General features: G+C 41.4%; 1 protein-coding gene across 3 annotated transcripts in view; it reads left to right on the top strand.

The window, feature by feature from the left end:
- The window catches only part of GRIA3 (glutamate ionotropic receptor AMPA type subunit 3), a 145,782-nt gene that overhangs the window by 92,553 nt on the left and 39,975 nt on the right, over nucleotides 1-13,254 (top strand). For 2 of the 3 annotated variants that reach the window (XM_058848112.1, XM_058848115.1), the window contains exons 9-11: nucleotides 376-483; nucleotides 1,650-1,856; nucleotides 11,755-12,131. In XM_058848112.1, the coding sequence (XP_058704095.1) occupies nucleotides 376-483; nucleotides 1,650-1,856; nucleotides 11,755-12,131 (692 nt within the window). The remainder of the gene's footprint in view (nucleotides 1-375; nucleotides 484-1,649; nucleotides 1,857-11,754; nucleotides 12,132-13,254) is intronic. The other variant, XM_058848113.1, reaches the window with a different exon arrangement.

Genomic DNA, 13,254 nt, shown 5'->3' with positions numbered 1-13,254 from the left:
GGGGCTGTATTGGATAAAAATCACAAAATCAGAGAATTTTACTCAGAATGCTCTGCAGTTTATTTTCTTGTCTGTAGTATGTTCTTGTGCTGTGGATATATGGGAATTTATTCCACAGGCACCATACTAATGTGAATTGACATAGGGAGAATTGAATATGTATTTTCACTTAGATTTGGCTTGTACTGATTTGCTCTTGGGTTTGAGAACATTTTTTCTTTAAGGAAATGGATGTAAAGCTAATGTAGTCCCTTAATGACAAAAACAGTGAGTGAGAAATATTACAAAACCATATGTTTTGACAGTTGCTCTTACAAGTTCAGGTACAAGTCCTTGTAAAGGGATGTAATGAGGTAACAATCTCCATTTTTATAGGCTGGTTATTGGAATGAATATGAAAGATATGTACCAGCATTAGATCAGCTGCCCTCTAATGACACTTCATCTGTGGAGAACAGAACTATAGTAGTCACTACCATCTTGGTAAGTTTTATGTTCTTAGTATGTTTGTGTTTAGGAAACAAGGCACGTGACTCCTGAGGTCTGTTAGATGCCTTGTCAGGAGGCAGATGCTGGATACTGTTGAATACTTGTGTGAATTCAAGTGACTGGAAAGTTCAGTATCTTCCAGAGATGTTCTGAGGGCTTGACCCTGCTGACTTATATATGTCTGCTCACAGGAGGAGCTCACTGAGGTCACCATTGTGCTTTGCTGCTTCTCAGACACTTGAATTCGATTAAGTGCCTCATATAAGTGAAGTTATTATGCATGCGTGTAAATGAGCACAGAGATTGGCCTTTCTGTTGTAGAGTCAAATCTTGCACCCCTCACTCAGGTGCAGCTCCTGTAAACTCAACCCCTGTGGACTGAGTAAGGGTGGCACAATGAAGCCTGTAGAGAACTGGAACTGCTCTAGCACTGGGTGAAAAGCAGCTTTTACCTGTGCAATTCCAAAGGAGCAAAGCTCTTCCTGTGTGTCACAAGCAGCAGCACCTGTGTCAGTCCCAGCGCCTCTACAGAACTGCTCTGTACTGCATTTGTTGTGACTTTTGCGACTTTTACAATTCTACTAAGCATGAGTCAATTTTTGCTGTTTCCTGAAGCATTGTATTTTTACTTCTATGGATTTAGATATAATCAGCATTTCAACTAGAATTTTCCAAGAAGGCTAAGGGAATTCAGTGACAAAAAAATGCTGCTGAGAATTTCAACCTAGCTTCCCTTAGGCTCCTTTGAAAATAACTCCATCAGAGCCCCATTCTTGGCCACTGGGGCCTTAGGAAATTGTGGTGATGGAACAGGTGTAGGATATGTCAGTCTTTAAATGTTAAAACTTGAATTTTTGCTACAATGATGCTACTTGACCGTCTAATCAGGCCTAATAATGCAAACAGAAGTGTAACTTTTTAACAAAGTTCTGTTGTCATCAATGGCTCCTTACTAGGAATACAGTCAATAGGATGTGTGGATGTAAGATCAGCCAAGGAATTTTATACTGCAGAAGTCTGTGTTTCTAATTTCTGTACCAAAGCAAGAAATATTGTAAATAATTGCCAATAATATAAAGGATAATAAGAGCTCTCATTTTGTGTGGTTTACAGCTGTATTTTACATTCATAGATTTTTGATCTTTACTTTTGTTTCAAAGGAATCACCATATGTAATGTATAAGAAAAACCATGAACAACTAGAAGGGAATGAGAGATATGAAGGATATTGTGTAGACTTAGCTTCTGAAATAGCAAAACATGTTGGAATAAAATACAAACTGTCAATTGTTGGAGATGGGAAATATGGAGCTAGGGACCCTGAGACTAAGATATGGAATGGCATGGTGGGTGAACTGGTCTATGGGGTAAGTTTCTCTTAACCTTCATTTTAATGTTCTTTATAAAAATTTATGCTCTAAGTTAATAAACTGCAAAATAAAATCATCTACTTGAATACTGCCTTTAAAAATCTAAATATTTCTTTGTATTGCCCTTTTTATAGTCTACTTTTCTAATTGTTTCATTGCAGGAAAGTGTCACTTTTTTTACTGCTGTTCTCCAAATCAGAGTCCACAAAATGTTGAGAAGTAGCATTGGGCAAATTTCGAATTCTTGTTTACAGCAGAATTTTCAGTTTGCTCTTCATATGCTTCTTCTTCATTTGCCAGATCTCCTTTTTTCCTAAGTGCTGGGGGGGTGTCCCTCTTATTAAAGGTCTGATCTGGAATGCTGAGCCTTGCTGGGTCACTGATCTTGGTTTGTGTTTGACCAGACCCATTTAACTCCATGGTTGCTTTTGAGGGTAAGAAGCAATGCAGGTGTGAAATCACCCACATGGTTTTTTCTCTTTAAACACTCGGTTTGGCTTCAAAAATCAACTGTCAGACAAAAAAAAAAAAAAGCTAATTCACTGCATTCCTCTTTATATTTCTATATTGGGTGTACATCACTTTGTTTAGTAAGAACAAAAACAGTCCGGAACTGCCATTTTAGAAACTTCTTTGAAAATGAGAATTTTGGAATACAGATAAACCAGATGGAAGGGGGAGAAAATTGGCTTTGCAGAAAAGACTTCTCAAGCTGATATTTCATCTTTTTTTTTCCTCAAATGCTAATGAGATGATTTGTGATTCCGCCCAAATCTTTTTTGCAGTTTATTTTTAACAAGCTTTCCTTTATTAAAAATATCTGAGCAGAAGCGCATATTTCAATTGCCTCCTTTTGTTCTGTGGCTGAGTGTAATTTCTAAAAGTCACCTCAAAATTTCCTTGGGATAATGCATCATCATTCTTGCAAAATGTTTGGTGAGATAATTCTTTTCAAATGAATCAGTCTTTTTTAAGTAATTGCTAGATTTTCACAAGTTTTCTTACTCTGGAGCAGTCAGTCCTGGTGCCTTATTGTGTAATTGGTAGTCTGTTCAACTTGAAAATGTTTTATAGAAATAACAATATTTTTGTTGTATTGTATTATGGCAGGGAGGGAAATCTACTGATTACAGAGAGTAAACACGGTTCTGGACCCTTGGATTACTTCTTTGCTTCCCTGTTGCTTTGAGGTTTGACATTATGCAAATCTTCTGAACTCCCCATGCCTCAGTTGTGCAATTTGGGAAACTGATGTTCGCTCTCTTAGAGAACACAAGTCCACTGAGAACCTCTGAAGCAAAGGCTTAGTTTAGTTCCAAGCAAATTACACTGCACTGGAAACCTGTACCCTCAGTTGCTCTGTGTATGGTTCAAGAACTGCCAAGAGTATCAGCTGTAATTGGGTCCTTTTGATGTACTTGCAAGAGACAAGCAATGTAATTTGCTCATTCACTTAAAAAATAACCATACCATGTGGAAAAAGCATGGCAAAAGAGAACCTGAAATTGCTGGTAACAGTCAGAGCATAGGGACTGTCTACACTAGGGGAGGAAAGGTGTGTTGTGGGCTATGGTTTTTGTGTCTTGAGCCCAGTAAGATTAGTCTGTGCAGCTGCTGTGCCATACCACATCCACCTGCATAAAGAGCCTCAAAAGTGCTCTGAGGGCTGAAGCACCTGTCCTGTGAGGAAAGGCTGAGAAACTTGAGACTCTTCAGCCTGGTGAAATGAAGGTTCCAAAGTGACCTTAGAGTACCTTCCAACACCTAAAGGGGCTACAAGATAGGTGGAGAGGGATGTTTTAGAGGGTCATCTAGTGATAAGACAAGGGGGAATGGCTTTAAACTGAAAGAAGGTAGATTCAGATTAGATATGAGGAAGAAATTCTTCATAGTGAGGGTGCTGAGGACATGGCCCAGGTTACCCAGAGGAGCAGTGTTTCCATCCCTGGAAACATTGAAGGTGAAGCTGGCCAGGGCTCTAAACACTCTGATCTAGTGGAAAATGTCCCTTGTTACTGCAGGGAGTTTGAACTAGATGATCTTTAAAGGTGCTTTCCAACCCAAACCAATGTGTGATAAGCAGGTTGGCTGCAGCTGCCTTTTCCACAGCCTCTTGGGATCAGGCTAACTCAGAGAGCTTTGCCTCCTTAGCATCAATCAGCCCTAACCATACTTATGACCTTTCCACACCAGCAAAGCCAGCCCTACAGGCACCACAGACCATTCCTTAAGACAGATCCAAAACCACCCCACTATTTTCATTTTCCCCTGCAAAAAGGTCAGTTCCTTTGTATTCTGAGCAGTTTTCATCTATGTTTTCTTGCTAATGAAAAATTGAGGAATGTTTCCCTCCCTGACCCCCAACAGTTCCTGTACTCATGCTGTGAGCTCTGTTACTGAAGCCTCCCCACTGCAATGCTCAATTATTCAAAGGTCAGATGTGTCCCGTGAGGATTGAGTGCAGACCCAGGTTAATGCTTCCAGCCCTGCACTGCTGAGCCAGCTCCTCAAACTACCCAGCTGAACTGAGCTTGCAAGCTGCATGGAAATCCACCTGGCTTTCTGTAAGCAGGGAAAATAGCCCCTGAACTCTGAGTACAAACCCCACCAGCCCTCCAGACCTTTTCCCAGCTCTATTTGCAAACATTGTGAAACACCCTTGGCCTCTTTCTCCATCCCTTGAGAGGGGGCTGTGTACCACACTGATAAGAATGTGCACTAAGCCCTTTGAAGATGAGAAAGTGCTATTTATTTGGAGCACTAATAGAAGTGCTAATTATTTGGAGCAAGCGCCTCATTTACGTGCTGACTTTCCTATATCTCTCACGGGCTTAAAACTCTATTAGGGAACTAAAACTATGTTACCGTAATGCCCCTGTGAATCTTGTCAGCAAAATGACTCAAATTTGGCTCCTCTGGATTCCATTTTGGGAAGACAAGAGACAGATTAGATTTTAAGTACCTTTGTTAGCATCTATGGAAGATAGACTTAGTAGGATAAAAGGGTCCTGATTGGTTTTGTACCAGTTATCCAGCAGCTGAGCTGAGCTGTGGCAGAAACACAATACTTTAGATTGCATTTGTCTCAAGTGATAACCAGTGACTAGTCATTTGTCAAATACAGCATATTCCTGACCCAGCAGCCTCCTTGCCACCACCTGGCACTGCTGGGGCATCTCAGCTGGCTTTTTGAATACTGAGCCCTTTTTTGCATAGCTCCATGCATGCGGCTCTTCTAAAATTGCTCTTAGGACAGTCATAGAAAATGAATGGCTTGTCATTTTAATGTTAAAACCCTAATTAACTGTATTTAATGTTTGGGTTGTGCCAGTTCATTGTTGCTATTGCTCTTGCTTCCTATGGAATGCAGCACAAAGTCAGGGGAGAAAAGGCAGCCTCCAGTCCACTGCATTGGAGGGGAGGGGGCTCAGTGTGCACTGAGCTGTACCCAAAGCAACAGGGTTGATGTGTCACTGTTCTGCAGGTCTGGAGTGTAAAACTCACTGGAGGTCAGCATTAGCTAGGCCAGCTGGAGCAGTCCCAGGAGTTACACATTGCCATTTACACACTAAAATGTTTCCCATTAAAAATTCTCCCTCCCCTGTCTCATATCACATCAGGTCTGATTGGAGGGCATAAAAGTCTGCTGTACTGTAGGGTCCCTGAAGTCAAGGACAATCTCAGCTGTCCCCCTTGGGCCTTTCCTTTGGCTTTGCCAGGGGCTATACCAATGCACCTGGTTGCAGAGGGATGGCAGTCCCAGAGGCAGGGAATTCTGCCTGAGCAGATATTCCCAAACTCCTTTGCTTCAGGCAGGAGAACCCAGCAGTCTTGTTGAAGAGGAAATAACAGAGCTTTGTGGTTTGCTAGCAATTTTTAAATGTTAGTGATGGTAATAGTAGTAGTAGTAGTAGTAATAATGCTAATTATAATACTAATTAATAATGAAATTGGGCATAAAAAGAAATGTATTTGGTTTTTCATATATCAAAAAATGTTGGTTCAGGCTGAAAAAAACCTTAATTTTGCTCTTTCACTCTGATAGTGTCAAAATAACCTACCATCCTCATCCTGCCATATACTCCTTCAAGCAGTTATTTTTTTAAACTAAGAAATTTCCAAAGCATATTGGAAACTTTCAACAGAATAAAAATAGAAAATAGGTAAAGCTTTTTTGTTGGACATTTCAGAAGGGAAGTAGCTAAATCATTCTCAGTCCAGGAGACTGAATCACTATTTAAATCTAAGCAGCAGAGCAATCCAGTAAGGCAAGTGCTGTCCTGCAGTGACCCATGGGCTGAGGACGTGCCCTTGGCTGGGGCTGAGGAGCAGCAGCACCTCCCTCGGCCCCTGTGCTCGGGGCTTTGTACCCACCAGCTGCTAAGCACTAGACAGTCGTCTTTTCTCTTCTGTGGGGTCAGCCTCTTTCTGTAGGCTTTTATTTCTTCTTCCCTTTTTAAAGCAGGCTGCTGTTCTTCCTTCCCTGTTCAGCCAGGGGAAGCCATCCCTCCCCGGGCCTGATGCTTTTCACAGCACTGAGACTAATTGACAGTAGTTTTAACACAGATCTTAATTGTAACTACAAATGCTTTGGGAATGAAAAGAGCAGCCAGACCTTACAGCCTTTAAAACTCTGCTCAGGTTAAAACAAGCCTCTCAATATGTAAAATAGCACAAAGGAATGAAGCAAGGATGTAAAGGACAGGCAGTCCCCAGAACACAGCAGCCTCCGCAGTCTGTCAGAGTGGGACTGCCGACACATCTCCCTGCCTTTAGCAGACTAACCAGCCTCGTGTGGTGCTGGCCTCTCTGGCTCTACCAGCAGCATGTAGAAATACTAGAGATGGCACATAAAGCCTTTGAATCATAGCAGAGAGGCAGACTAATTCTATTCCTACTTTTCCTTAAAACCTCCCACATGCTCTTAGTCTGTGGCAGAGCCTGACTGTGCCATGAGTGGGAGAAGCTCATCCTTTGCTCCTGACTCCTGGTTTCTGCAGCAGGGATGCCCAGGTACAGGTCCCCAAAGGCCTGTACTGCAGCTCAGACAGACCCTCATCCTGTACATGTGGACAGATGTGGGGTCCCTGACCAGGCTGAGCTGTGGTGGGGAACAGGTTCACAGCCCTGGCACAGAGCCACACTGCCATGGTCCTGGGCTTTGGCTGACCTGAGTCCAGGCACAGGCAGAGGAGGCACACGTATGTCCACAGCCCCAAAAGCAGATGTACTCTTTATGTCTCCATCTGTGAATAGCAGGAGTGTGTCAGAATGAGCTGTGGACATCCACAGAAATCACAAATGGATTTAACTTTGACAAACTGTGGCAGACAGGGCCAACTGCCATTTTAACACCTTAATATCTTTTAACACTGCTCAGCTAGGGCACATTAAGACTTCAATGCAGCATGTTGCTAGTCAGATATGACCTGTTGTCTTTAAATAAGTGTGAGCTAATGTGTTAAAACCACATTGCCCCCATGACCTGGCCTTCCAACACACCCTGAATATCCTTGGGGATATTGGACTGCCTTTACAAAGGTAGCTCTTACCAGCTGATACCACGTGTGATGTGTTGCTCTGTCTGACACTCTTTTCTGGTACCTGGAAACCTCAGACTGCACTGAGAAGTGTTAAAACATGCTCAGGGACAGTCACTATTGCAATGTTGCTTCTTCTGGTGTCCGTGTGTACCTGCATCCAGGACTTTTGGGGTGCCCAGAGGTTTGGCTGCCAATGGAAGTCAATCAGTGTCCCTCTGCTTCAGTCTGCACAGAGCTGGGGTGCTACCTGGTGTCCCATCACACAAACGACTGCAGTCCTGACTCCCTTCTTGAAAAGCAGCCCTCAAGCAAAGGAGGTGTTCATTTCTGTGAGCAGGAGTGACCCAAAGCATGTGCAGGCAGGGGCATAGCCCAAATCTCTCACTGTCTCTAGTGCACAGTAGGTCTGTAAGCAGAAGAATCTTGTCCCTCCTGTTGGATTACAGAGGTGGAACATCTTATCATTTTTCATTCTTCATGTAGAAGGATATTCCCATTTGCTATTTTTTTTTTATCCCTCCCCATAAGAGTCGAGGTTTGCAGCTCCCTGGTGTCATCTTTGAGCAGAGTGGGCAGAGCCTCTGTGCTGCCTGTCCTCTCTAAATCCATCCCTCCCACACTAGTAGGCAAAGACAGAACAAGCCTCAGAGGAATCCATGACATTTCTCGCCCAGCTCAAATGCAGTGAAGATGATGTTTGAAACACCATTAGTCATGAGTGATTAGCAAGCTCAGTTGTTGAGGTTCTTAAACCCCTCTCCAGTTCTGTACGAAGAAGAGCATGTTTGTGGTTGTGTTCTTTTTAATCGAGCTCAATTTGTATGGGTTCTGCTTATCTGCAGCCATAACAGGGAGGGAATTTCTCAACAGTGCTGCAGTTATTAATGATCCTTTAGGGTGCTTAGAGCTCTCCATAAGCTCTCCATTTCAAATACTGTATCTCTAAATAAATAAGCAAAGAGAGAACTGTTTTTAACCTCCCTAGTGCAGCTAATATTCAGGGAAGTAGTGACCAACCAGACTTGGGTGTTAGATTGTAGCTGGTCCACTCTCAGTGCCCTGGTTTCCCAAGACCCTGTGTGTGAATCCATGCTTGTTCGCTTTGCAGAAACCATTTGCTGCCATGTTCACTAAGGGATGAGGGTGGTTTTTGGTGTTTCCAATACAGTGAATGCCTTTGGTAGGGATGGTTGGAAAGCAGGAAGGCTGAAATGTATGAGAAAATTAATATTTGTATTCCATTTAATATTAAAATGCAGTTCAAAATTATTTACAAAGAAAACTGTATTGTATGATATGAACATGGGTAACAGTCAGGGCTTTAACAAGTGATTTGTCTGTGCTTCAGCACCAGCTTCATCCCCCCACAGGAACATCCTGCATGAACTCAGCTGGGCTTGAAGGAGATACAGACCTTATTGCATGCTGCATCAGCACTTTAGAAACAGTTCCACCATGTCTACTTTAGCAATTAAAATATTACTTTGGGAGAATTAAAATTCTCCAAGTCCATGAAAATGCTCCAGAAACTACATGCTTTTACAACTGAAAAGCATGGGGTGTTCCAAGGCTGGCAGTCCATGTGCAGAAGTGGCTGGTGGGAACCTGCATTCTACCCAAGTTTCACGTGGAGCCATTGCTAAGTCTCCGCAGGGGTCCTGATCCATAAGCTTGCTCTAATAAGAATTAACTTATAAGTACCTCATTAGTTCAACAAGAAGTACAGTGGCATGGTCAGAACTAAGACTAAGGTCTTACAGCTGGCTGTGGATTCTGACTAAATTTAAACTGGTGTTCCTTGTGAATCTCACCCTGACTGCAGATATCTGGTGTTTAACTCAACAAGCAGCAGCTAATAATGATGCCTTGAGAAGGCTGACCTAGAACAGAGACTAGACAGTTAAAGGATAAAGTATGTATATATTAAAAGGCCTTAAAATATACTCCTTGGGCAGTACAAGAGCCTGGCCAGGGCTACACCCAAGATGGACCCAAAATGGTCACAAAAATGCCTAACCAGTCACAAAGTTTCACACCTTTAGACGTTTTAGTCCATTTGCATATTGAGGTTAATTGTCCAATTACAGCTTTGGACTATGAGGTCCCATCCTTCTTGTTTTCTCTCTTCATTCTATTGTTTATGCTTTTGGGCCTGAAACTTTTAACGGTTGTCCTTGGTCTCAAGCTGGAAAAGGAATTGTTTTGTCTACCTACTCTGTGAAGAGAGCTCACTAACACTTGATATGAAGCTCGGATCTATACACCTAAGCAGCACAGAATCTGAAAATATGAAAGCTAAAACTTAAGGCATCAATAAAAGAAGCATATGTTTTGGGGGAATTCCTCAGTGAACAAGTTCCAACATCTTCTGAAGATGGTACCTTACTCTACCCATATCCTCCCCTCCAGTCTGTCCATTACTTAGGTGATGAGCACATTCATCTGCAAAGCCAGTAAACATCCAGACATCCAAGGGCATTTTCAATTTTAAAATTCAAGCTACATTCAGCTAGATTTTTGCAGTAAGTGACCACAAATCAGCTGAGGTTTTCTCCTTGAGGAAAGGGCCACTCAAGGGGAAAGGCAGTGTCCCACACATGACTGTCAAAAGGGGCTGAGCAGGGCTGTCAGAGGGGGCACCCAGGGCCATGGTTTCCAAGTGACTTCCTTACATGCACACAGGCATGGTTTTATCAGATTATTCCAAGCAGTGAACTTGTGCACATACCTTGTAGCTGCACATGCTGGTATGAGCTGTCGAGAGATATTATTGGGTGGCTGGAGCAAACCTCGAGGTTGTGGGTGCCCTGCAGAGAGAAGCAGCTGTGGGGAGGGCCAGTCCTCATCTGACAAAGCTGTCACTGGTCTTGGTCTGCAGACTCTGAGCAGTGCTCCAGGATGGCTGCATGATGCTGCCAAGCACCCGCAGACACCAAGCCCACAATGCTGTGATCAGCTGTATGAGTGGCCTTTGCCATTTCTGCTTATCAAATGTAAAACCCAAACCAATAGCTAGGAGGAGCTAATCAGATATTAATGACAGTCATGTACTTCACCATCAGATTTACATAAAGGTATATTTAATTATTTTATGGCACAGATTTTAATCATATCTTATTAACATTTCCCATTAACTTTTATTCAATCTTCCACTTAATCAGGCTTTATTTTTCCACCAGAAAGAGATGCCTAGTTACTAGTGGGGAAAAAATCTGATTTAAAAGGTGCACAGTGGTTTAGGTACTGATAGGTTAAGGTTTCCCGAAGAATCATTTTTCTTTCTGAAATTCTTAATTATCAATGAAAGGCCTTCTTTAAAAATATCGATAACATGAATAGTTAGAGTGTTTAAAATATCGTATGTAGGTATGTAGACTCTCATAACACTCTTCAAATGGACAGGGCTCTTTTTTTAGCATTCCATTCTTGGCTAGAGTATCTTAGTAACATGACTTGAATCTTTGTAGCATAGAAGTACAGGTACAGTTAAATATGTTGAAAATCTATTCTGGAATTTTAATTTTTAATCAGAAAACTAAGTAATTTGTTTTCACATGCCTGCCTACCCACAGAATCCAGCAAGGATGTATATAGATTGAAGGGAAGGGCATTCGTTCACCAGCACACAGGTGAATGATGAATGATGCAGTTGTGCTTCCGGGTGACAGCCCCAGAACAGAGTCTGTTACAAGCCTGTAAAGCCAAGGTCTCTAAGACAGGAGGGCATACATGACACTGCATTCTCCTGTGTTAACTGTTCTTCATTGACCACAGAAAGGGTCTGTCTGGTTCCTATCCCTCCAGTATTTACTATCCTCTGTCCCTTACTGCAGTGGAGTTTTAAAGAGCGTACAAGTAGTAGCACCCAAGTGCAGCTGAAATTCAGTGACTGATTACTTCTCATCAGTTCCTTTTAAAGATCTTGGACTAATTATTAAGGCAAGAGAACTTGCTGAATGAATGAAAAAGATAAAATTAGAACATAGCAAACACAGAATTTGTCCGAAGTCTTCAAGACAAATGGGTGGTTACAGACCATTACTAGAAATGACATTGTGTTGGTTGCCATCTCACTGTCCAGTTTGTGCAGTGTTTATTCATCTGTTTTAACTTAATTGAAATATCTGCTGCTGTCATGAACCTCTTGAACAGATTTGATTGTAATTTTTCTTGTTAATAATTTTCTGTTAATATCATGTAGTTCTTAACTCCAGTGACTGCAAAGTAGCCTGCAAAGAATTTATTTCCACTCACTCTTGTAATTTATCATCTGATTCATTAGTCTGAGACTCTAGATTGTGATGCTGTTGTGTCTGACTTGTAACTTACTTGGGTTTGTTTTCCCTTTTCAGAGAGCAGATATAGCTGTTGCCCCCCTCACCATAACATTGGTGCGAGAAGAAGTCATAGACTTTTCCAAACCCTTTATGAGCCTGGGTATCTCCATCATGATCAAGAAGCCTCAGAAATCTAAACCAGGCGTATTCTCTTTCCTGGATCCTTTGGCTTATGAAATTTGGATGTGTATAGTCTTTGCTTACATTGGCGTCAGCGTAGTTCTTTTCCTAGTCAGCAGATTCAGCCCTTATGAGTGGCACTTGGAAGACAACACTGAAGAACCACGTGACCCTCAGAATCCTCCTGACCCTCCAAATGAGTTTGGAATATTTAACAGCCTTTGGTTTTCCCTGGGTGCCTTTATGCAGCAAGGATGCGATATTTCTCCAAGGTTTGTTCCATAACACTCCATCACCTTTTTGCATTTTATGGTCATTTTCTGATGCCATGGTGCATATATGTTACTTTCTCAAATTTCTTTTTAATTACAAATATTTTTATTTTGACATTTCCATTCAATATTCAGCATCCTCATCAAGCCACCATGCTTGTTAACATTTGCCTCCAGAGTGAGTAGCATTGCTTATTGTGCCATTTATGCATTTCTGCCAAACTTATATTCACCATGTTGAGGCTGTAAAATGCATAGGGTTTTCTGTTTTCAGCAATGCTTGGAGGGCTACCGTGTTTTTGCTGCATATCTCATTTTACGGTCATCTCCTTGGTGCATATAACACATTCTGCTTTGCAAAATATTATTTATTTTTAAAAGTCACATGCAACAGCACTTTAAAGCATCTCCACCCCCATCAAGGCTCCTGCTAGTCTTTTTACTTTCTTTTGAGCCTGATTTCTCCAATTTTTTTCTTCTTTAACCATCCTTTCATCCTTCTACTTACCACCATTTTGCACATGTTCATGTCTCCAGATATACTGTGCTACTGTCCTCTATGTGTATTGTTATTTCAGTCCAGTCTAATTTGTTGTCCCACTGTTCACAGTCATTCTGATCTAATAAGCATTGCCAGTTTCCATAAAGATATTTCTTATCCATGCAGACATTCTTTCTGGATAAGGCAGTAGTAAAGTATAATTGATATTAGTACCTATTTAACAAAGAGCACTGCTATTAACTATTGTAGAATTATATTTCTTTTTATAGAAGTATTTTAAAAACCAAATGAAAATAGTGAAGCTCACACTAATTGAACAATGTGTTTCACAGACTTTATTTTTTTTTTTAATAACATCTATCATGTTTCTGCATTTACACTGGTTAAATATTTTGGTGATGTGCTTGCTATAAGCAGTAAAATTATCTAGTTTCTTGGTGATGAAGCAATAATTTTATTTTGCACGACAATAATTTAATAACCAGTTTCCAGCTATTTTATTTATTAAAAACGCCTGGTAAGATAAGCAGAATGTTTATTAATAGTCTTGAGTGGCCTCACTGAAGTGACAAAATTTCTATGAAGTTTTGTGGGAAGGATCATGATTTTGTCTGTTAGTGT

This window comes from Poecile atricapillus, chromosome 12, assembly GCF_030490865.1.
Source record: "Poecile atricapillus isolate bPoeAtr1 chromosome 12, bPoeAtr1.hap1, whole genome shotgun sequence".
NCBI classification, from domain to species: Eukaryota; Metazoa; Chordata; class Aves; order Passeriformes; family Paridae; genus Poecile; species Poecile atricapillus.
This window is presented reverse-complemented; position numbering and strand designations above follow the sequence as displayed.